Source organism: Cherax quadricarinatus, chromosome 81, assembly GCF_038502225.1.
Source record: "Cherax quadricarinatus isolate ZL_2023a chromosome 81, ASM3850222v1, whole genome shotgun sequence".
In the NCBI taxonomy this organism is placed as follows: Eukaryota; Metazoa; Arthropoda; class Malacostraca; order Decapoda; family Parastacidae; genus Cherax; species Cherax quadricarinatus.
Window position 1 is genome coordinate 14,374,911 of NC_091372.1, and position 24,888 is coordinate 14,399,798.

Below are 24,888 nucleotides of genomic sequence, written 5' to 3' on the forward strand. Positions count from 1 at the left end.
AATTATTTTGTTCCAGAAGCAAGAACTCACTGTGACTGTTGGTCTGAAAATAACAAAAAAAGGCACAATACCGTGACTGGTATGTGCGGGTTATTTGTGTATCTGTTGGTCTGGACCATAACTGTAAGATAATGCTTATTTTAGACAGCTGTTCTGCACATCCGAAAGCAGAACTCCTGGAAAAGAACAGTGTTTTCGGTATCTACTTCCCACTTTACTGCACATCATTAATTCAACCCCAGGACAATGGCATACTACGTTCTTCTAAGTCTAAGTATCGCACCCATTTTATGAGGTGCCTACTGAGTGCAGTTAACTCTAGCAGACCAGTATGTGAGTTTCTTAAGGAATTTAATGAGAGATATGGTATACTGTGTTGCCAATGCTTGGAAGTCTGTAGAGGCATCCACACTGAAAAATTGATGGCATAAATTGTGGCCAGGGTTAATGTTTGAGACTGCACCTGGGGAAGACGTTGAAAATGACTTGACAGAATTTAGGCCTTCAAAGGAAAAACAGATTATACATGATCTGCTTTGTTTTGCTAGTGATCTGACTAATCCTACTGTGAAGGATTTTGCATCGAGGATGGATGAAGGTAATGTTGGGGATTGGATGAATGTGGATGAAGATTGAACTACTGTACATCATTATACTGACACAGAAATTGTGCAGATGGTTGTAAATCCACAGCAGCAAGCCAGTGGAGGAGAAAGCAGTGATGAAAATGAGGAAGATGTAGCAGACAAAATCTCTATTGATAGGTTAATTCAGTTGACAGTTGAACTGCTAAAAGGTCTAGAGCAACACAATTATGTAAGTGAACAAGAAATAATGAACATTTATATTCTGCAGGATAAACTGATCAATGAAAGGCCAAAATATATGAAACAGCTCAGCTTGTAAGATATGTTAGAAAAATAGCTAAAAAGAATGCAACAGAGGAGTCACCACTTGAAAATTTATTGTCTTTAACATGTGCTCAGCCTGATGTGCTGCCACTGTCATCATCAGTTCCTGATATCTCAGTCACCTTCCAAGATGAAGAAGATGGCAGTCCTGACAGCCCTTCACTTCAGTGGTTAGTGGTCACAAGCGGTCATACGGTCCTGAGTTGCTTTGGGGATTAGTATGGAGGGTTACAAAGCCATGGCTTGCTTCTGTAGTGTTTTAAAATCAGAGGTTAGAGTGCTGAAGGAGGAGGTCCTACTTCTTCAGGAGGAAATTAGGAGGTTGAAGGTTCACCTTGATGAGTTTGGGAGTGAGTGTGAGGTGGCTGGAGTGGATGAGGGAAATGAGGCTACCTGCACTGAGGAGCAGTCCAACACCTGCTACAAGTGGTGAGTAGTTCCCAGTAATAAGAGGAGCATCAAAATAAGGAAAGTTAAGAGAGAAGATTTGAAGGCAGGATATCACTGATCTGTTCTTCAGGATGAGTGTACGTCAGTGGTCAGTGAAGGTAAAGGTACTACCTCCCTTGCTAATAGAGGTAAGTGCATTCTTGTAGTTGGTGACTCACAGGTAAGATATATGGACCATGCTTTCTGTAATAGGGATGAGAAGGTGAGACAGAGAGTGTGTTTCCCTGGAGCTGGTGTTGGTGACAGTCAACAGGTTGCAAAATATCATGTCAGGTAATGGGAACAAGCCCATTATCTGTCTCAGTACTGGTGGAAATGATATCGGGAAGGGTAGGAGAGAAGAGCTGCTGGATAAGTACAGGTCAGTTGTAGATTTAATTTGGTCTAAGGGAGGAGTCCCAATTATATGTAGCATCTTGCCTAGAAGGGGAGCCACAAACTTTGCATTTGACCCCGTGAGTAGTCCTTTGATGTAAGGTATAGAATTTGCATAGACTGGATTTTTGTTTGCCAGGATTTTTTGTGGCTGGTGCATTTTTTTTTTGTTTTCCCACTGCCTACAGCCCCTGTATGGACATCAGTGCTTCCACTGTTTTTTACTGGTAATGTGTCAACACTATTCCCGGAGGCATCATCCCCATTTGTTCCATCTCTAGCAGTATTGCTACTTTGTTCCTCTGGGAATTGTATAACAATGTCTTTACCTGTTTCATCACCAGGGCCACTATCTCCATTTGGTGCACTGTCCTCAAGAATAACACCATCCTCATCTGGTGCACTATCCTCTAGGACAACACCAGCCCCATCTGGTGCACTGTCCTCCAGGGCAACTCCAGCGCCCTCTGGTGGACTACCCTCTGAGACAGCCCCATCCGACTCACCCATTTTATTTTCCCAGTTGTTATACAAGGCTGTCATGTTTTCTAAGAAGGAAATTTTATTGTTCTTGTCTTATAATATGGATGTAATTTTCTCCCACAGGTGTATCTATCTTGGGCAGACCCAAAGACATTTTCCTGATTTTATATCAATAGTGGTTGCTGGTTTTAAGCAACCACTGTTGGACCATTTACCACAGAGATTGCATGCAGTCCAAGCATGACTTTGTCTGTTGCTCTTTCTACAGACTACACAGATTTTTATGATGGTCATTTACAACTCCTGGCACACTTGGCAACTCTCCTAGCTAGCTAGTTGAAAGGTCCACTAAAAGTATTTAGTTATCGGTGTTTGAACAGCTCTTCTGGGTAGGCTGGTTAGGATAAGCTTACTATAAGAAAAAGTGTTTTGTTTTATATGTTTGTATAAATTCTTAAACAGTTCTCCTGTTGAGTAGGGTAGAGGTCCACTATAGAAGTATTTTGTTTTATATGCTTGTATATTTACTGTAGCTGGATATATATAATTTTTGTAATTATTTATAGTTTCATTATCCTATAACAAACTTTCCTCCTGGTACACTTAAACAGTTCTCCTAGGCTGGCTAGGTAAAAGTCTACTATAAAAGTATTTTGTTTTATATCCTGGTATATACATTGCAATTTGATATATATAATTTTTGTGGATTATAGTTTCAGTATCCCATACAACAACCTGAACAGTTCTCCTGGTAGGCTGGCTAGGGTAAAGCTCTGTTATAAAATATTTTGTTTTATATGTTTTATATAGTGGATGAGTTTGAGAATGTGTGTAAAGGTAGAAAGTTGAAAGTGAACATAGAAAAGAGTAAGGTGATGAGGGTATCAAATGATTTAGATAAAGAAAAATTGGATATCAAATTGGGGAGGAGGAGTATGGAAGAAGTGAATGTTTTCAGATACTTGGGAGTTGACGTGTCGGCGGATGGATTTATGAAGGATGAGGTTAATCATAGAATTGATGAGGGAAAAAAGGTGAGTGGTGCGTTGAGGTATATGTGGAGTCAAAAAACGTTATCTATGGAGGCAAAGAAGGGAATGTATGAAAGTATAGTAGTACCAACACTCTTATATGGATGTGAAGCTTGGGTGGTAAATGCAGCAGCGAGGAGATGGTTGGAGGCAGTGGAGATGTCCTGTCTAAGGGCAATGTGTGGTGTAAATATTATGCAGAAAATTCGGAGTGTGGAAATTAGGAGAACGTGTGGAGTTAATAAAAGCATTAGTCAGAGGGCAGAAGAGGGGTTGTTGAGGTGATTTGGTCATTTAGAGAGAATGGATCAAAGTAGAATGACATGGAAAGCATATAAATCTATAGGAGAAGGAAAGAGGGGTAGGGGTCGTCCTCGAAAGGGTTGAAAAGAGGGGGTAAAGGAGGTTTTGTGGGTGAGGGGCTTGGACTTCCAGCAAGCGTGCATGAGCGTGTTAGATAGGAGTGAATGGAGACGAATGATACTTGGGACCTGACGATCTGTTGGAGTGTGAGCAGGGTAATATTTAGTGAAGGGATTCAGGGAAACCGGTTATTTTCATATAGTCGGACTTGAGTCCTGGAAATGGGAAGTACAATGCCTGCACTTTAAAGGAGGGGTTTGGGATATTGGCAGTTTGGAGGGATATGTTGTGTATCTTTATACGTATATGCTTTTAAACTGTTGTATTCTGGGCACCTCTGCAAAAGCAGTGATAATGTGTGAATGTGGTGAAAGTGTTGAATGATGATGAAATTACAGTGGACCCCCGGTTAACGATTTTAATCCGTGCAAGAGGGGTAATCGTTATGCGAAATAATCGTTATGTGAATGAATTTTCCCCATAAGAAATAATGGAAATAAAATAATCCGTGCAAGACACCCAAAAGTATGAAAAAAAAAATTTTTTACCACATGAAATGTTAATTTTAATACACACAAACTGAAAAAGGCATGCACACTTACATGACACTTACTTTTATTGAAGATCTGGTGATGATTGATGGGATGGGAGGAGGGGAGAGCATTATCTTCTTACTGTTTAGAAGGGGAATCCCCTTCCATTAGGACTTGAGGTAGCAAGTCCTTTTCCGGGGTTACTTCCCTTCTTCTTTTAATGCCACTAGGACCAGCTTGAGAGTCACTGGACCTCTGTCGCACAACAAATCTGTCCATAGAGCTCTGTACCTCCCGTTCCTTTACGATTTGTCTAAAATGGGCCACAACATTGTCATTGAAATAGTCACCAGCACGGCTTGCAACAGCTGTGTCAGGGTGATTTTCATCCATAAAGGTTTGCAGTTCAACCCACTGTGCACACATTTCCTTAATTTTTGAAGTAGGCACAATGGATTCCACAACTGGCATAGGCTTCTCAGGGTTAGCCCCAAACCCTTCAAAATCTTTCTTAATTTCCATACTAATTCTCACCCTTTTTACCACAGGGTTGGCACTAGAAGCTTTCTTGGGGCCCATGGTCACTTATTTTCCAGAAACAGCACCGAAAACACTGTAATAATACGAAATATTCCGATTGTATGCTTGGATGTTATTGCGGAGGCTGGCTGGTAAACAATGCCACCGGCGGAACATGTGAGCGTGGCTCAGGCCGCACATTGGAAGCGTCTCGGACGAAAATCGGTAAGCGGGTTTTTAAGCGGTATGCGAGGCAAAATTTTTGCAATTAAAGTAAGCGGTATGCGAAATAATCGCTATGTGATGCCATCGTTATGCGGGGGTCCACTGTATTTTCTTTTTGGGGATTTTCTTTCCTTTTTGGGTCACCCTGCCTCGGTGGGAGACGACCGACTTGTTGAAAAAAAAAAATATATACTGTAGTTTGATATATATACTTCTATAGATTATAAGGATATTATTATTATTATTATTTGACTTGTGTGTTTAGTGAACTGGTAACTGCTGGCAGCTTCCACTCCATGTTGAAGTAAACTGGTGACCTCTAGAATGCTTTTTTTTGCAGCCTACTATATTTGACACAGTTTAAAGGGTTAATTATAACAATTATATTTTTTTTTTTACCATTTAAAGACCTATAAAAATTTAAGGTGGCGTTTTTTTGGGATCTAATGAATGTAACCCTGTTTTCTCTGTATGTTCTTCAGTTTGGTTTATAAGATTTTTTATTACATGCTGTTTTCAGGAACATAACTACCATGTTATCTGATGGTGATCAACTGTCATTGGATTCTTATTATTTGTATACTTGTGTTTACCACAGGCTGGGGCCGTGGACTGCGACGTGCTGTTAATCAGTGGTACCTGAGTTGGGAGCCCAAACGTCTTGCCCTTGAAGTCACTCGTCACTTCAGTGCTTATGGATGGACCCATCGAGATGTCATCAGACTAGCACATCTGAAACTCAAAGAAATGCCATTAGGTAAGGTGAATCATGGCTGAATATATAATAATCATGCTAGGTAATTACTGGCCACCTGCTCCCCCCAATCAGTCCATTATAAACAGTACAGCCCCACTTATACAGTGGGTTAGGTTTCAGGCTACCACTGTAAAGCAGAAATCCCCCTAAAGTGAATCACACTTTTTTCATTTATAAATGCATATACAGTGGACCCTCGACCAACGATATTAATCTGTTCCAGACAGCTTATCATTAGTCGAATTTATCGTTAGTCGAATTAATTTTCCCCATAAGAAATAATGGAAATCCAATTAATCCGTTCCAGACACCCAAAAGTATGATTTTTTTTTTTTTTCACATGAAATATACATTTTCCTACACAGAAAAAGAAGGATACATACACAGTAAATAATGTACTGTACTTAATGAAGAATAACTGACACTTACCTTTACTGAAGATGTAGTGATGAGTGATGAGATAGGAGGAGGGGAGATGAAGGTGTATTAATTTTTAGAAGGAGAATCCCCCTTCTGTAAGGACTTTAGGTAGCAAGTCTTTTTCTGGGGTTACTTCCCTTCTTTGTTTTTTAATGCCACTGGGAACAACTTGAGTCACTGGACCTCTGTTGCACCATAAATCTGTCCATAAGGCTCTGTACCTCACGTTCCTTTAAGATTTTCCTCAAGTGGGTTACAACATTGTCATTGTAAAATTCACCAGCACAACTTGCAATAGCTGTGTCAGGGTGAATTTCCTCCATAAAGGTTTGCACCTTTGTCAACATTGTACAAATTTCCTTAATCATTGAAGAAGGCAGATTCCTCAATTTCTCTCTCCCCTCCTCTTAAGCAATATCCTCAGTTGTGGCCTCTTGCTGTTGCAGATGCTCTTGCAGCTCATCAGTGGTTAGTTCTTCGTCGTCCTCTGCCAACATCTTCCCCACTAACCTCCAATCCCATGGACTTCCCCAATGCCACAATAGATTCCACAACTGGCATAGGCTCCTCAGGGTTAGCCCCAAAACCTTCAAAACCCCTCTCTTGTATACATTCTGGCCACAATTTCCTCCAAGCAGAGTTCAAGGTCCTGTTAGCCACTCCCTCCCAAGCCTTACCTATAAGGTTTATGCAATTGAGGATACTAAAGTGATCTTTTCAAAACTCTCTTAAGATCAGTCGAGTGTCTGAGGTCACTTCAAAGCACTTTTGAAGCATTGCTTTGGTGTACAGTTTTTTGAAATTTGAAATAACCTGCTGGTCCATGGGCTAGAGGAGTGGTATTAGGAGGCAAAAGCTTCACTTTTATGAAGCTCAACTCCCCCGAAATTTGCTCTGGCAAGTCTGAAGGATGACCAGGAACATTGTCTAATACCAGGAGGCACATAAGGTCCAATTTATTTTCCAGGAGGTAATTTTTCACAGTGGGGCCAAACACATGGTGAAACCAGTCATAGAAAATGTCCCTAGTGACCCATTCCTTAATTTTTGCCCTCCACATCACACACAAATTAGCCTTGACGACATTGTTTTTTTTGAACAATGGGAGTTTCAGAGTGATACACGAGTAGAGGCTTCACTCTACAATCCCCACTAGCACTATTACACGGCATTAAGGTTAGCCTGTCTTTCATAGGCTTGTGTCGTGGCAGTTTTTTTTTTTTCTCCTGTGTAATGTAGGTACTGTTCAGCATTTTCTTCCAAAACAGGCCTGTTTCATCACAATTAAACACTTGTTGGGGTTGCAATCCTTCAGCCTCTATGTACCCCTGGAATTCCTGCACATATTTTGCAGCCGCTCTTTTGTCCGAACTGGCAGCCTCACCATGCCTTTTCACACTGTGTATGCCACTACGATTCTTAAATCTCTCAAGCCAACTTTTGCTGGCCTTAAATTCACTCACATCACCACTAGTTGCAGGAATTTTTTTTTAATTAAATCGTCATGCAACTGCCTTGCCTTTTCACATATTATTGACTGAGAGATACTATCTCCTGATATCTGTTTTTCATTTATCCACAACAACAACAGTCTCTCAACATCTTTGAGTACTTGTGATCTGTGTTTCGAAAACATACTTGCACCTTTCACAACAACAGCTTCCTTGATTGCCTTTCTGTTGGCCAAGATAGTAGCGATGATTGATTGGGGTTTGTTATACAACCTGGCCAGCTCAGAGACACGCACCCCACTTTCTTACTTATTAATTATCTCCTTCTTCATTTCAATTGTAATTGTCACCCTTTTTACCACAGGGTTGGCACTAGAAGCTTTCTTGGGCCTCTTGGTGGCTTATTTAGCAATTACAAGCACCTAAAACACTGGAATAATACAAAATGTATCGAATGTATGCGTGGACGCGACCTCACTGGCTTGTAAACACTGGCACATTAACTGAAGGCATGCTCAGGCCAGACGGGACATGTGGATGCGTTTGGGACTACTCATGTTGGTCGAGTTTTTCATCGTTGGTCAGGCGAAATTTTTTACACTCAAACGCGTCGTTAGTCGAATTTATCGTTAGACGGTGCCTTTGTTGGTCGGGGGTCCACTGTAAATGCTTCATAACAAGTTTACACTGTCATATATTAAGTTAAAAACAATAAAAAAGTAAAATATACATACAGTACACTCACTACTTACCTTAAAATATTAAAATATTTGTAGTCTTAATGTAGGGTGAGAGGTGAGTAGTATTTTATTGTAGGAAGTCAGTTGGTAGGTATAGTAGCTCTCCTGGCTACCACACTTACATGTAATATATGACATTTAAAGCGCCCCAGAGATAAAATACACGTACAGTACACTCATTACTCACCTTAAAATATGTGTAGACTTAATGTAGGGTGAGAGGTGGGTATTTATAGTAGAAAGTCAGGTCTGGTAGCTTGCCCACCATAGAATTGACTGGGAAAAAATAAACCAAGAGTTATCAGACATATCCTGGGAATCAGACAAGAGTGACCTAAATCACCAGCAGTGCCTAGAGAAGCTGAATACAGAAGCATACAAAGTATGTATGAAACATGTACCATTGAGGAAACCCAGAAGAAGATCAGATATAGAGAAAGAGCGTAGGAGATGGTACAGAAGAAGAAAACAAATTACTGGATTGCTTAAAAACACAAATATGCTGCAACAAAGGAAAGATAGGCTTAGCCGAGAGATCGCTGAATTTGAGAGAAAACTCAGGATGTCATACCTAACAGAAGAAGTACACAGGGAACAAAGGGCAATACAGGATATTGCAAGAAACCCAAAATATTTCTATTCCCATGCAAAATCCAAACTAAGAACTACCTGTAGAATTGGACCACTACTGAGAGGAGACTCGTATACTGACGATGAACAGGAAATGAGTGAAATCCTAAAAGAACAGTATGAGTTGGTGTTCAGCAACCCACTAAATGACAGTAAGGTAGAAAATGCAGAAATATTTTTCACCCCAGCTGAAGGCCGCGCAGACCAGCTAATGGACATTAGTACAATTCCCATAGATTTCAAAAAAGAAATGGACAACATGCCCACTCACTCAGCACCTGGACCAGATTCATGGAATGCTCTATTTATAAAGAAGTGCAAAGTACCACTAGCACGAGCCCTCAGTATTCTTTGGAGAAAGAGTTTATATCTAGGTGAGATACTGGTGGCCTTAAAGAGTGCAGACATTGCTCCTTTGCATAAGGGAGGTAGCAGAGCACTAGCTAAAAATTACAGACCAGTAGCCCTAACTTCTCACATTAAAAAAATCTTTGAAAGAGTGATGAGACGGCAGATTACAAATTTCATGGACCAGCACAAACTGCATAACCTGAACCAGCATGGTTTTAGAGCAGGACGATCATGCCTGTCACAGCTTCTGAATCATTATGACAGAATTACGGAGGAATTGGAAGAAGACCAAAATGCAGATGTGATTTACACAGATTTTGCAAAGACATTTGAAATGCAATTATGGAGTGATAACTTACAAAATGAGGGTCATGGGCATTATGGGGAAGGTAGGCAGATGAATTTTCAGGTTCCTAACAAACAGAACACAACAAGTAGTAGTAAACATAGTAAGATCCAGCATCAGTGAGGTCAGATGCTTAGTGCCCCAAGGCACTGTCCTGGCACCTCTACTGTTTCTCATCCTTATAGCAAACATAGATCAAAACACCCATCCTCCCTGGCTTGTAAACAATGGCACACTGACTGTATACGGAATCATGGAGTGGCCGGGCCCGCTCAGGCTGTGCGGACATGTTCAGGATGAAAGCCCTTAGCTGAGTTATTTGGCATTAGCTGAGCCAATATTTTTACGCCAAAGCGAGCTGTTAGCCAATTTTGGCGTTAGCCAAAGCCGCCGTTACCCCAGGGTTCACTGTATGTCATTCACGTAGTGGTATAGTTGGCGGCGGACGAGAGTTTGTCTGGGGACGGGACAAAATACACCTTGAATAATTTCACTAATATCAACTCTATGGCTTATTTATCTATCACAGTTCATCTAATATGACATAATAAACAATATAAATACTAAGTATTAAGATCCCAAGAAGTTGCAGTGTCTGACAGGTTTGTAGATGAATGGTTCAGAGAACCGACATGTTGATAAATTAGACACATGTGCAACTCTTGGGTATCAATAAAGATGCCCAAGAGTTGCACATGTGTCTAATTTATCAATATAAATACTAATATACAAACCTGACATTTACTCTAGAATGAATAAAATGTCATTTTGGGATAGGTGGATGCGGCCACAACTGCTCCCGCATCTAGTGATGGCCTTTTGAAGCCATCTATTATTAGTATAATTATTATTATTATATAGTACATTATTATTATACATAATATTATACATATTATTATTATAATAATAATAATAATAATAATAATAATAATAATAATAATAATAATAATAATATGTATAATAATAATATATATAACAATAATAGTATAATAATATAAAATACTATAATAATAATAATAATATGAATAATAATAATACATGTATAATAATATTTTATTTAATAATAAATAAAATATTATTATACATGTATTATTATTATTATTATTATTATTATTATTATTATTATTATTATTATTATTATTATTAGCATTATTATTATTATAATACCATAAATAATTTGTAGTTTTTATTCACACAAAAAATAGAGGATTTACTGTTATGCAGACTACTGGATTATTGTAATAATTGTATAAATGATGTCAACCCATTCATGACTGCATATTGGAATGGACAGTGATGTCATTTGTTTACTCTTGAACATAGCCAAAGAATCTAACATTTCTGGTACTTTAAGCATAGTTTCAAGGTACTTTTCTTCATGAAACCAATCAAAATCATATCTGTTTCTGTAATATATCTTCCATTCTATCAAGTGAGACCACAAAAACGAGAATACAATCATAAAAAACATACGAAAATACCGCTAAGGGGCGGCTAATGGCCGAGAAGTGAACTCCATTATTTATGGTCCGATTTCTTTCATTTTTGGTGTATGTTAAGAAGCATCTTTCCATCATACATTGCCCAAGTTTCAATAAGATAGTCCAACAAACAAATGAGATCCAATTCACTAGAACAAGAGCAAGAGCCCCTCACCAGCATCAAGGAACCTCCCTTGAGGCCCGCTTGCTTATGGAAATTTCACTCGCGTATTGAAGCAAAAAATAGACCGAGTGACTGCTCGTGTTTGGAAAAACTCGCACATGGATGCACTTACAAGCGGAGGTTCCACTGTATTTGTATTTTTTATTAACACATCAGCCACTTCCCACCAAGGCAGGGTGACCCGAAAAAGAAAACTTTTATCATCATTCACTCCATCACTGTGTTGCCAGAGGCATGTGTACATTACAGTTATAAAACTGTAACATTAACACCCCTCCTTCAGAGTGCAAACAGTGTACTTCCCATCTCCAGGACTCAAGTCCGGCCTGCCGGTTTCCCTGAATCCCTTCATAAATGTTACTTTGCTCACACTCCAACAGCACATCATGTCCTAAAAACCATTTGTCTCCATTCACTCCTGTCTAACACACTCACACATTCTTGTCGGAAGTCCAAGCCCCTTGCACACAAAACCTCCTTTACCCCCCCCCTCCTCCCTCCAGTCTTTCCTAGGCTGACCCCTATCCTGCCTTCCCTCCACTACAGATTTACACACTCTTGAAGTCATTCTATTTTGTTCCATCCTCTACATGTCCAAACCACCTCAACAACCCTTCCTCAGCCCTCTGGATAATAGTTTTGGTAATCCTGCACTTCCTCCTAATCTTCAAACTGTGATTCTCTACATTATGTTCACACCACACATTGCCCTCAGACATGACATCTCCACTGCCTCCAGCCTTCTTGTTGCAACATTCATCACCCATGCTTCACACCCATATAAGAGCATTGGTAAAACTATACTCTCATGCATTCCCTTCTTTGCTTCCATGGATGAAGTTCATTGTCTCCACAGACTCTTCAGTGCACCACTCATCTTTTTCCCCCCATCAATTCTGATTCACCTCGTCTTTCATGGGCCCATCTGCTGACACGTCCACTCCCAAATATCTGAATACATTCACCTCCTCCATACTCTCTCCATCCAATCTGATATCCAGTCTTTCATTTCCTAATTTTTTTTGTTATCCTCATTACCTTACTCTTTCCTATATTCACTTTTAATTACCTTCTTTTACATACCCTACCAAACTCATCCACCAACCTCTGCAACTTCTCTCCAGAATCTCCCAAAAGCACAGTGTCATCAGTAAAGAGCAACTGTAACAACTCCTACTTTGTGTTAGATTCTTTATCTTTTAACCCCCACACCTCTTGCCAACACCCAAACATTCACTTCTCTTACAACTCCATTTATAAAGATATTGAACAACCATAGTGACATCACACATCCTTGTCTAAGTCCTACTTTTACTGGGAAATATTTTAGCCTGAGCCTCGCTATCCTCGTAAAAACTCTTCACTGCTTTCAATAACCTACCTCCTATTCCATATATTTGCAACATCTGCCACAGTGCCCCACTGTCCACCCTATTATATGCCTTTTCCAAATCCATGTCACAAAAACCTCTTTACCCTTATCTAAATATTGTTCACCTATGTTTCACTGTGAAACACGTGGTCTACACACCCTCTACCCTTCCTAAAGCCTCCTTGTTCATCTGCTATCCTGTTCTCCGTCTTACTCTTAATTCTTCCAATAATAACTCTACCGTACACTTTACCAGGTATACTCAACAGATTTATTCCCTTATAATTTTTGCACTCTCTTTTGTCTCCTTTGCCTTTATACAGAGGAGTTATGCATGCTCTCTGCCAATCCCTCAGTACTGTACCCTCTTCCTTACATTTATTAAATAAAAGCACTAACCACTCCAAAACTAAATTCCACCTGCTTTTAACATTTCTGTCTTTATCCCATCAATCCCAGCTGCTTTATCCGCTTTCATTCTACCCACTGCCTCACTCGCTTCCCCCACACACAACTGGTTCTTCCTCACTCCTACAAGTTGTTATTCCTCCTTGCTCTATACATGAAATCATAGCTTCCCTATCTTCAGTATTTAACAATTCCTCAAAATATTCCCTCTCTCTTCCTGATACCTCTAAGTCTCCATTTAATAATTCTCCTCTCCTATTTTTAACTGTCAAATCCATTCGTTCCCTAGGCTTTCTCATCTTATTAATCTCACTCCAAAACTTTTTCTTATTTTCAACAAAATTTGTTGATAACATCTCACCCACTCTCTCAGTTGCTCTGTTTTTACATTGCTTTACCACTCTCTTAACCATTCTTTTCCTCTCCATATACTCCCTCCTTGCATCACTTCTATTTTGTAAAAATCTCTCATATGCTAACTTTTTCTTTCTTACTACTCTTTATATCATTTCACCAGTTGCTCTTCTTCCCTCCTGCACCCATTTTCCTATAACCACAAACTTCTGCTGAACACTCTAACACTACATTTTTAAACCTACCCCATACATCATCTGCCCCATTGCCTATTCTCTCACTGGCCCATCTATCCTCCAATATTTGTTTATATCTTGCCCTAACTGCCTCCTCCTTTAGTTTATAAACCTTTGCCTCTCTCTTACTTGCTGCTTCCATTTTCCTTGTATCCCATCTACCTCAGTCAGTACGCTGAGGTCAGTGGTCACCTGCGGTCATACCTGCCTAAGCTCTTGGGAGTTAGTGTGGGCTATTACAAAGCACCATGGCTTGTTGTAGTGTTTTAGAATCTCGGGTTCAAGTGTTGAAAAAGGAGATTCTACTTCTTCAGGAGGAAAATAGGAGGCTAAAGCTTTGCATAATTGAGTTTGGGAGTGAGTGTGAGAGGGATTTAGCTGGTAAGGAAGGAATGGTCACCAGCAGTGATAGTGGTAGCCACTTTAAGTGGCAAGTGGTTCACAGTTCAGGAAGAAGGAAGATGAGAGTTAATAGAGAAGATGTGAAGGTAGGAAATCGATTCTCTGTTCTCCAAGACGAGTGTACTTCAGTGGTTAGTGAGGTTGAAGGTATCACTGATTCCCCTGCCAATCAAGGTAAGAATATTTTAATAGTAGGCAATTCTCAGGTAAGATATATGGACCGTGCATTTTGTAACAGAGAGAGAAAGGTCAGACAGAGAGTGTGTCTTCCTGGAGCTGGTGTTGGTGACATAGTCAGCAGGTTGGATAATATTATGGCAGGTAATGGGAACAAGCCCATTATCTGTATTAGTGCTGGGGGTAATGACATTGGGAAGGGCAGGAGAGAGGAGCTGCTGGATAAGTACAGGTCAGCCATAGAAGTAGTTAGGTCTAAGGGAGGGATCCCAGTCATATGTAGCATCTTGCCTAGAAAAGGAGTGGGCAATGAATGGATGTCTAGGGCAATTGGTATAAATCGCTGGCTAGACAGGTACTGCAAGGAACTTGCAATCCAATTCATTGATAACTGGGACCTGTTCTTTGGATCATTGGGACCTATTCTTTGGCAAACGTGATATGTATGCAAGGGATGGGGTTCATCTCTCTGGGGATGGAGTGGTTGCATTAGCCAATTCAATTGAGAGGGTAATTGATGACTTGTCTAGGAATTTAAACTGATAGATTATAGAGGTATGGGCATTTGTGGGAAACAATCAGGCTGCAGCATTAGGGTTAAAACAGCAGTTATTACTGGGATACCCCAGGGATATGTTTAAAAGACAATATTCAGAATAAAGTTGCTAGTAATGGCAAATCAATTGATCAACAAACAAAGAGAGATAGTAGAGGGCAACGAGTGACTAGCTCCCTTAAGGTCTACTATACAAATAGTAGGAGTCTAAGAAATAAGATAGATGAGCTAAGTGTGAAGGCTTACTCAGCCTTGTAACAACTTCAGACAGTATTACCAAGGCTGGCTCCTCAGGAAAATTAATGAATAGAAAAAGAAATAATAATTCACAAAGATAAACACTTTATTATTTAGTAATGCAAAGATAAAACATTGAAACATGAATGTGTATCCTACTTTAAAGAAAAATGAAAAACGAAATGGAAAAATGACATTTAAATTCAATGCTAATATACATACAGTTATACTGGGGTGTCTGGTTGAGGTTGACACCATCTTGTAGAAATTATAGCTGTTACTGATGATGTGTGGGGGAGGGGGGTCACAGGTGTTGAGTGACAACCCAACGACTAGTTCTTCATAGAGTCTATAACCTTGAATAGTCAGTCCAGATGACAGGAACACAGGTTCTTTACCACTGCAAAGATGAGGGGTAGTTGCCTGCTGTTGCCTACAATTAATCAGGTAGGTAGATCAAAAAGTGACGTCTCAGGACTTCAGTCCGTCTCCTTCAACACGTTTCTTTGGTTGGCAGAGGACCCGAGCTGTCATTCCAAGCTAGAAAGAGACAAAGGTTACCCACTGCTTAGGAAATCACTCTCCATGATAAGTACAATACCTAAAAGACGTGGTGATTATCTAAAAACATTACATGGGACTTAAGACTGAAAGGACTGAGTTTATTATTGGTCAAAAGTGAAGCTTTCAACCAATATATCCACTAGAATAGGAGCAGAGATTTTTACTTACAGTTGTGCTGGGAGCTGTGAATCAAGTGATTACTGTTTGGTCTGAGCCCCACACGTCACCTTTTGGGGTGGAGAAAAGGGGGGAGGAGGGGATAGCGGGAGCTAGACTGACCCTACCTTAACAAGCAGCTGGCAATCAAACTATCGTCACCATATACTCGCTTGCTACTCCTATATGTTGAACTTTTCCCTCACACTAAGATTACTTGCAAGTGTAGGTAATATAGATATTATTGGTATAATAGAGACTTGGTTCAACCTGAAAGATAGAGAAATGCCTTCTGAATGCAACATACAGGGTTATAAACTATTCCACACTGATAGGGTCAACAGGAAGGGTGGTGGTGTGGCAATGTATGTCAGAGAAAATTTAAATTGTTGTCTTAGACATGATGTAAGATCAGAAACATCGAACACAGAATCTGTTTGGCTACAGTTTCTTGAGGGACATGACAAATTAATTTTGGGTGTGATTTATAGGCTCCCAAACCTTGATAGGGAGGGCAGTAAGCTGTTATGGGACGAAATTCATAAGGCATCTAGATATGAAAATGTTGTGATAATGGGAGATTTTAACTTTAGACAAATTGATTGGAACAATATGACAGGAAATCTTGAGTCTAGTGACTTTCTTGATATGGTTCAGGATTGCTTTTTAGAACAGTTTGTGACAGAACCAACTAGAGGAAACAATCTGCTTGACTTGGTTCTTGCCAACAAAGATTCACTAATTAATAATCTTGAGGTTAATGATGAGCTTGGGGAAAGTGATCACAAATCACTTAGTTTCAATATATCATGGAATTACCCAGATAACTGCAATCAAATTTCTGTCTCAGATTTTCGCTTGGCCGACTTCATGGGACTGAAAAATTACCCGGGTGGGCTAAATTGGGATGTCCTGACTATGGGTCAGGTAGGTGATCTTGGTTGCCAATATGAGGTTTTTCAGAGTATAGTTCTAGTTGCCCAGACAACTTTTGTTCTGAGTAGGGAAATTAGACCTAACAAAAATGATCCCAAATGGATGAACAATAGATTAAAACATCTCATTGGTCAAAAGAGAGAGGCATATATAGGCATATCAAAAGAGGGGATGGGCAGTTAAGAAATCAATATATTCAATTAAAGAGAGAAATAAAGAAAGGAATAAGAAAAGCAAAAAGGGATTATGAGGCTAAGGTCGCAAGGGATTCAAAGACTAACCCAAAAGGGTTCTTTCAGGTATACAGAAGTAAGATTAGGGACAAGATTGGCCCACTTAAGAGTAACTGGTCAGATCACTGACAGTGATAAGGATATGTGTGAAATTCTAAATACCTACTTCCTCTCAGTTTTCACCCAGGAAAATACTAGCGATATTCCTGAAATAATAGATTATGTAGAGCAGGATGATAATGAACTATGTACGATTGCAGTAACTAGTGACATGGTCCTCAGACAAATAGAGAAACTAAAACCTAAAAAATCCCCAGGCCCTGATGAACTGTTTGCAAGGGTATTAAAGCAATGTAAAGAGGAACTTAACATACCTTTGGCTAATCTTTTTAACATATCACTACAAACTGGCATATTGCCTGATAAGTGGAAAATGGCAAATGTAATACCTATTTACAAGGCAGGTGACAGGTCCTTAACTTCGAACTATAGACCAGTAAGCCTTACCTCCATAGTGGGAAAATTTATTGAATCAATAATTGCCGAAGCAATTCGTAGCCATCTTGACAGGCACAGATTGATTAATGAATCTCAACACGGTTTTACAAAGGGGCGTTTCTGTCTTATGCATTTACTAACTTTTTTCACTAAGGTGTTTGAGGAGGTAGATCATGGTAATGAATATGATATTGTGTATATGGACTTCAGTAAGGCTTTCAATAGAGTTCCACATCAGAGGCTATTGAGGAAACTTAAGGCACACGGAATAGGAGGAGAAATTTTTTCCTGGGTAGAGGCATGGTTGACAAATAGACAGCAGAGAGTTTGCATAAATGGGGAGAAATCAGAATGGGGGCACGTCACAAGCGGTGTTCCTCAGGGGTCAGTGTTGAGCCCGTTGTTGTTCACAATTTACATAAACGACATAGATGAGGGAATAAATAGCGACATAAGCAAATTTGCTGATGACACCAAAATAAGCCATCCAATTCATTCTAATGAGGACACTGGAGCACTCCATGATGATTTGAATAGACTGATGCAATGGTCGGAGAAGTGGCAGATGCAGTTTAATATTGACAAATGCAAAGTTCTAAATGTTGGACAGTTAAATAACCATGTCACACATAAACTAAATAATGTATATCTTAATACTACTGATTGCAAAATGGATTTAGGAGTTCTGGTTAGCAGTAATCTAAAACCAAGACAACAGTGCATTAGTGTTCGCAATAAAGCTAACAGAATTCTTGGCTTCATATCTAGAAGTTTAAATAATAGAAGTCCTCAGGTTGTCGTTCAACTCTATACAGTGGACCCCCGCATAACGATTACCTCCAAATGTGACCAATTATGTAAGTGTATTTATGTAAGTGCATTTGTACATGTATGTTTCGGGGTCTGAAATAGACTAATGTACTTCACAATATTTCTTATGGGAACAAATTCGGTCAGTACTGGCACCTGAACATACTTCTGGAGTGAAAAAATATCGTTAACCGGGGGTCCACTGTATATCCTTGGTTAAGCCTCATTTAGACTATGCTGCTCAGTTCTGGTCACCGTATTACAGGATGGATATAAATGCTCTCGAAAATGTACAGAGGAGGATGACAAAGATGATCCCATGTATCAGAAATCTTCCCTATGAGGATAGACTGAGGGCCCTGAATCTGCACTCTCTCGAAAGGTGTAGAATTAGGGGGATATGATCGAGGAGTATAAATGGAAAACAGGAATAATTAAAGGGGATGTAAATAGCGTGCTGAAAATTTCCAACCAAGACAGGACTCGCAGCAGTGGTTTCAAGTTGGAAAAATTCAGATTCAGGAAGGATATAGGAAAGCACTGGTTTGGTAATAGAGTCGTGGATTATTGGAACAAACTCCCGAATACAGTTATTCAGGCTAAAACGTTGTGTAGTTTGAAAAATAGGTTAGATAAATACATGAGTGCGTGTGAGTTGGACCTGACTAGCTTGTGCTGCTGGGTCTGGTGCAGTGCTCCATCCTTGAGTGGAGGTGACCAGACTGGGTGGGTCATTGGGCTAATCTGGGGGGGGGGACATGGACCTGCTCTGCATGGGTCAGTAGGCCTGTTGCAATGTTTCTTTCTTATGTTCTTTTACTCTCACTGTAGCTACAACTAAAAAGTGTTCTGATATATCTGTGGCCCCTCTATAAACATGTACATCCTGAAGTCTACCAAACAGTGTTTTATCCACCAATACGTAGTCCAACAAACTACTGTCATTACACCCTACAGTGGACCCCCGGTATTCGATGGCATCGGTATTCGATAAATCTGGTATTCGATGCATTTTATTGCAAAAATTTCACCTCGGTATCCGATTGAAAACCCGGTATTCGATACGATTCGTACGAGACGTGTCCACGTGTGGCCTGAAGTGCCCCATGTTTGCCAGTGTTTACAAGCCAGCCAGTGTGCATGCATCTAAGAATACATTCGGTACATTCCATATTATCACTGTTTTTGGTGCTTGTTTCTGCAAAATAAGTCACCATGGGCCCCAAGAAAGCTTCTAGTGCCAACCCTTTGAGAAAAAAGGTGCTAATGACTATTGAAATGTAGAAAGAGATAATTGCAAAGTACGAAAGTGGAGTGCATGTGTCGGAGCTGGTCAGGTTGTATAATAAACCCCAAGCAACCATCTCTACTATAGTGACCAGGAAAACAGCAATCAAGGAGGCTGTTCTTGCAAAAGGTGCAACTGTGATTACGAAACAGCGACCGCAAGTGCTAGAAAATGTTGAGAGACTATTATTGGTGTGGATAAATGAAAAACAGCAAGAGATAGCATCTCTCAAGTGATCATTTGTGAAAAGGCTAGGCAGTTGCATGACGATTTGGTAAAGAAATTGCCTGCAACTAGTGCTGATGTGAGTGAATTTAAGGCCAGCAAAGGTTGGTTTGAAAGATTTAAGAATCATGGTGGCATACATAGTGAGGCTGCCAGTTCGGACAAAAAGCAGCTGAAAAATATGTGAAGGAATTCAAGGATTACATAGACAGTGAAGAATTTAAACCTGAACAAGTGTTTAATTGTGATGAAACAGGCCTGTTTTGGAAGAAAATGCCAAGCAGGACCTACATTACTCAGGAGGAAAAGGCACTCCCAGGACATAAGCCATTAGGACTTGACACCTCAAGTCCTAATGGAAGGGGATTCCCCTTCTAAACACTAACACCATCCACACTCCCCTCCTCCCATCCCATCAATCATCACCAGATCTTCATTAAAGGTAAGTGTCAATTATTCTATTGTTATTGTTGTTATTGTAATTATTCTATTGCATTAAACTTAATATTTCATGTGGTAAATTTTTTTTTTTCATACTTTTGGGTGTCTTGCACGGATTAATTTGATTTCCATTATTTCTTATGAAGAAAATTGTTTCGCTTTTCGATATTTTCGGTATTCGATGAGCTCTCAGGAACGGATTAATATTGAATACCGGGGGCCCACTGTATATCATATCTTGTATACAGTGGAACCTCGGCTTACGAATTTAATCCATTCCATGGCCTTGTACGTATACCGATTTGTTCGTATGCTTAGCCAATTTTCCTCATTTAAATTAATTGAAATAGCATTAATCCGCTCTAACTGAAATAGCATTAATCTGCTCCAGTGGAATTCCTGCTCTCAGGAGGCATGACAGAATACTTCAATGTGACTCTAATATCAACTCTACAGCTTATTCATCTATCACAATTCATCTAATCTGACCATCACTCATGGAGTGCACAACAGGTGCATCATTGTCAATGTTCAGCATTTCTTTAATGTCAGCTTCATGTAACTCTGTTAGCACACTCAAGATGAATAAATAGAATTGTCAACACTTATTGCTTGGGTACATTTTTTCTATTAGTGGGTTGGATTTGTGAAGGACCTGCCTAGTATGGGCCAGCAGGCTTACTTCAGTGTTCCTCCTTTCTTTTGTTATTATGTACCCATAACACCAATCATACCCAGCCCCTCCCACTCATATATTTGTCCAATCTCTTTTTAGAGCTACCCAAGGTCTTGAAGCTAAAACCTTGGGTAATTTCAATTTTGTGTTGGATAAATACATGAGTGAGAGGGGTTGGATGTGAGTGGGACTTACACGTGAGTAAATAGTATTATCAAAGCTTATTGCTTGGGTAGCATTGAAAATTGAGTTGGGTAAATATTTTGTTAGTGTGATGGATTGTGAAGGACCTGCCTAGTATGGGCCAACAGGCCCTCTGCAGTGTATTATTATTAGTAGTACATATGTATAATAATAATAATAATAATAATAATAATAATAATAATAATAATAATAATAATTATTATTATTATTAATTTAGGGAACTGGAGCACAGATCCAATTCCCTAGATGAAGAGCCCCTCACCAAGGAACCTGCCTTGAGGGGGAAGTTCACATCCTGAAATTTCGTTTGTATCCAGAAGCAAAAAATCGACTGAGCGACTGTTGGTATCCTGAAAAATTAGCATGGTGGGGCATTCGTAAGCCTAGGTTCCACTGTACTTATTTTTCCTCTTTTTCTTAAAATACAGTGGACCCCCGCTTAACGATCGCCTCCAAATGCGACCAATTATGTAAGTGTATTTATGTAAGTGCGTTTGTACGTGTATGTTTGGGGGTCTGAAATGGACTAATCTACTTCACAATATTCCTTATGGGAAAAAATTCAGTCAGTACTGGCACCTGAACATACTACTGGAATGAAAAAAGTTCGTTAACCGGGGGTCCACTGTATATATTACCGATAACCAAACCCCTTTCTGTACATAGTTCAGTCAAAGACTCCCCCATTATCATTTACACCTGGCACCCCTAACTTAACTACCACACCCTCTCTAAACGTTTCTCCTACTTTAGTAAAAGAAATCTTTTTAGTGCCCTATGATTTTGTCCTCTAGTGCAACAAGGCATTGACTCACTGTGTTATATCTTTTAGTTATAAGACTACCATGATATAGATCTTTGTATGGTCTTATTTATGAAACAAAAGTTGACAGAAATAGAAAATTAGATAATTTCTAGTTTTTAACTCATCGTATAAGACATAAGATATAATTTCTCTGGCTCAATATATTACACAATAAGTATTGAACATCAGTACATAAAATAAATAAGAGAACTCTTAATTAAAGGAGATTTTCCATAGTCCAGAAATTAAACATTTTACAATTCTCTCTAGGTATCTTATTTCTTATTAGGTAAAGCAATTGGATATCAGTATACAAACAAGAAGACTTAACATTAGTGCTTGGATAACCATCAGTTTCTGAAGACAGTATATCACACATGAAAAATCAGTCATAATAAATGTCAGTGCAAAAGCAAAAACACTTTGTTATAATTTCACATGGTCCCAACTGACACCAGGACTTGGCGATTTCACCAGGTTCCCATAACAGAACCTTCACGTAAGTAGAATTGTTTCTCTCATACATAAATAACTTCAGATTAACACTAGCACTATTTACAGTAGGTTCTAGGAACCTTAACACAACAGGCTTCAAAAGTCTATCTGGAACTTGGATCCAACTAGCGAGTGAGAGGCACACAATGTCCCATTATCCACAGAAGCACAGTGTCGATACTACTTATTCTCTTCACCAACGAACACAGTGTCCTAATAAGAACACAATATGAGGGAGACGTCTTAGAGGATCTCATTGAAGGTGTTACTCAGTCACCTACAAAACCGTAAAAACTCTAGATTGAGGGTTTGATGTGTCTAGATTGAGGGTTTGATGTGTCCTCTATGAGAGAACTGCTGGTCACTGCTTGAGGCCAAGCTTGTAGCCACAGCATTGGGTATGATGTGGCTCACCGGCGGAAATACTAACAGGTTTATAAGTTAGCTAACTTGAACTTTGAGCACCACAACATGTAAAATCCTACCTAATTACAAAGCTAAGTATATAAATTTATAAAGCGAGATATTTTCAGTTTAGCTAATACTGAAAACATCTCCAATATAAAATTATATGATAATAATACACAGAATATAGAATTTTCAATGTACCTTTCATACAATTTGTCAGGGGAACAGCTTCTGCCTGATTAGAAATAATATTGGAAAAATATATAAATAAATAAATAAACTACTCTAGGATTAATAATAAAAATAGTTTTTCATGCCTTTTAATTAAAATTAAATAAGAATAAAAAATTGGCCGTGTGGTTCTGGTAAGATGTTATGGCAGGAGTATGTAAAACCCAGGGTGGTCTTTGGGTATTTGAAGAAACGGTGTAGGTTATCCTGGGTGGTGGTAATTATCCGATGTTCTCGAATCCCCTGATACCACTTAGTTGTAGCACCACACTTTAGATATGCAAGGTAAGGAGTAGCCATAACATCATCTACGTCCAATAAACAGGAATCTTTGAAAGAGTAGTAGTGGTAATATCCCACACATTCAGAAGACAGGGATCTTGCTCACATTCTAGTGTCTACCCTGGATGACCAGGCTAGCAGTAGAGCTGATAATAAAGAAAGTAAACTGGTTACCAAAAGACATATTAGTACAACATTTATGAAAGAAAAAGGGTGGTATTGAATCAAAATTATTACTGGTAACCATAAAAATAATATAAAAAAAAAAGAACAGAAATACTCCTGGTAGATCACCTTACTTGATCAGAAGAGTGGAGGTGAAGTGACTCTCCAAACTTCAACCCACACCAGGTAAGGTTAATACAGTGGACCCCTGGATTATGACGTCATCGGATTACATAAAATTTGGATTAAGTAGCGTTTTTACGTCAAAATATTGGCTCTGTTAACGACAAAGAACTCAGTTAAAGTCATTCATCCCGAACGTGTCTGCAGAGCCATAGCGGCCTGGCCACTCCATGTACAGCCAGTGTGCCATTGTATACAAGCCAGAGAGGATGATTCCACGCGTTCATGTGATACATTTTGTATCACATGTAGTGCTTGTAACTGCTAAATAAGCCACCATGGGCCCAAAGAAAACTTCTAGTGCCAGCCCTGTGGTAAAGAGGGTGAGAAATACTATTGAATTCAAGAAAGAGATCATCACAAAATACGAAAGTGGAGTGCGTGTCTCCGAGCTGGCCAGGTTGTTTAACAAACTCCTTACAATCATCGCTACTATCTTGGCCAAGAAAAAGGCAGTCAAAGAAGCTGTTGTTGTGAAAGGTGCGAATATATTTACAAAACAGAGATTGCAAGTACTTGAAGATGTGGAGAGACTGTTGTTGGTGTGGATCAACAAGAAACAGTTATCAGGAGATGGTGTTTCGCAGTCAATTATATGTGAAAAGGCAAGGCAGTTGCATAGTGATCTCATTAAGAAAATGCCTGGAACTAGTGTTTATATTGATGAATTTAAGGCCACCAAAGGCTGGTTTGAAAGATTTAAGAATCGTAGTGGCATACACAGTGTGATAAGGCATGGTGAGGCTGCCAGTTCTGACAAAAAAGCAGCTGCAACATATGTGCAGGAATTTAAGGGTTGCATGGAGGCTGAACAATTGAAACCCCAACAAGTGTTCACTTGTGACAAAACAGGCCTGTTTTGGAAGAAAATGCCAGACAGGACCTACATTACTCATGAGGAAAAGACACTCCCAGGACACAAGCCTATGAAAGACAGGCTAACTCTCATGTTTTGTAGTAATGCTAGTGGAGATTTCAAAGTGAAGCCTTTACTAGTGTATCACTCTGAAACTCCCAGAGTGTTCAAGAAAAACAGTGTTGTCAAGACTAAATTGTGTGTGATGTGGAGAGCAAACAGTAAGGCATGGGTCACTAGGGACATTTTCCTAGATTGGTTCCATGATGTGTTTGGCCCCAGTGTGAAAAAATACCTCCTTGAAAATAAATTGGAACTCAAGTGCCTACTGGTATTAGACAATGCTATTGCTCATCCTCCAGACTTGGAAAGAGCGAATGGTGCTGGAGTTTAGTTTCATCAAAGTCAAGTTTTTGCCTCCTAACACCACTCCTCTCCTG

The 24,888-nt window shown here is 39.5% G+C and overlaps 1 protein-coding gene across 2 annotated transcripts in view; it reads left to right on the forward strand.

The window, feature by feature from the left end:
• Positions 1–24,888, forward strand: part of LOC128699934 (RNA-binding protein RO60) — a 331,808-nt gene that overhangs the window by 100,329 nt on the left and 206,591 nt on the right. For both annotated transcript variants that reach the window (XM_070102461.1, XM_070102462.1), the window contains exon 5: positions 5,489–5,647. In XM_070102461.1, coding sequence (XP_069958562.1) covers positions 5,489–5,647 — 159 coding nt within the window. The remainder of the gene's footprint in view (positions 1–5,488; positions 5,648–24,888) is intronic.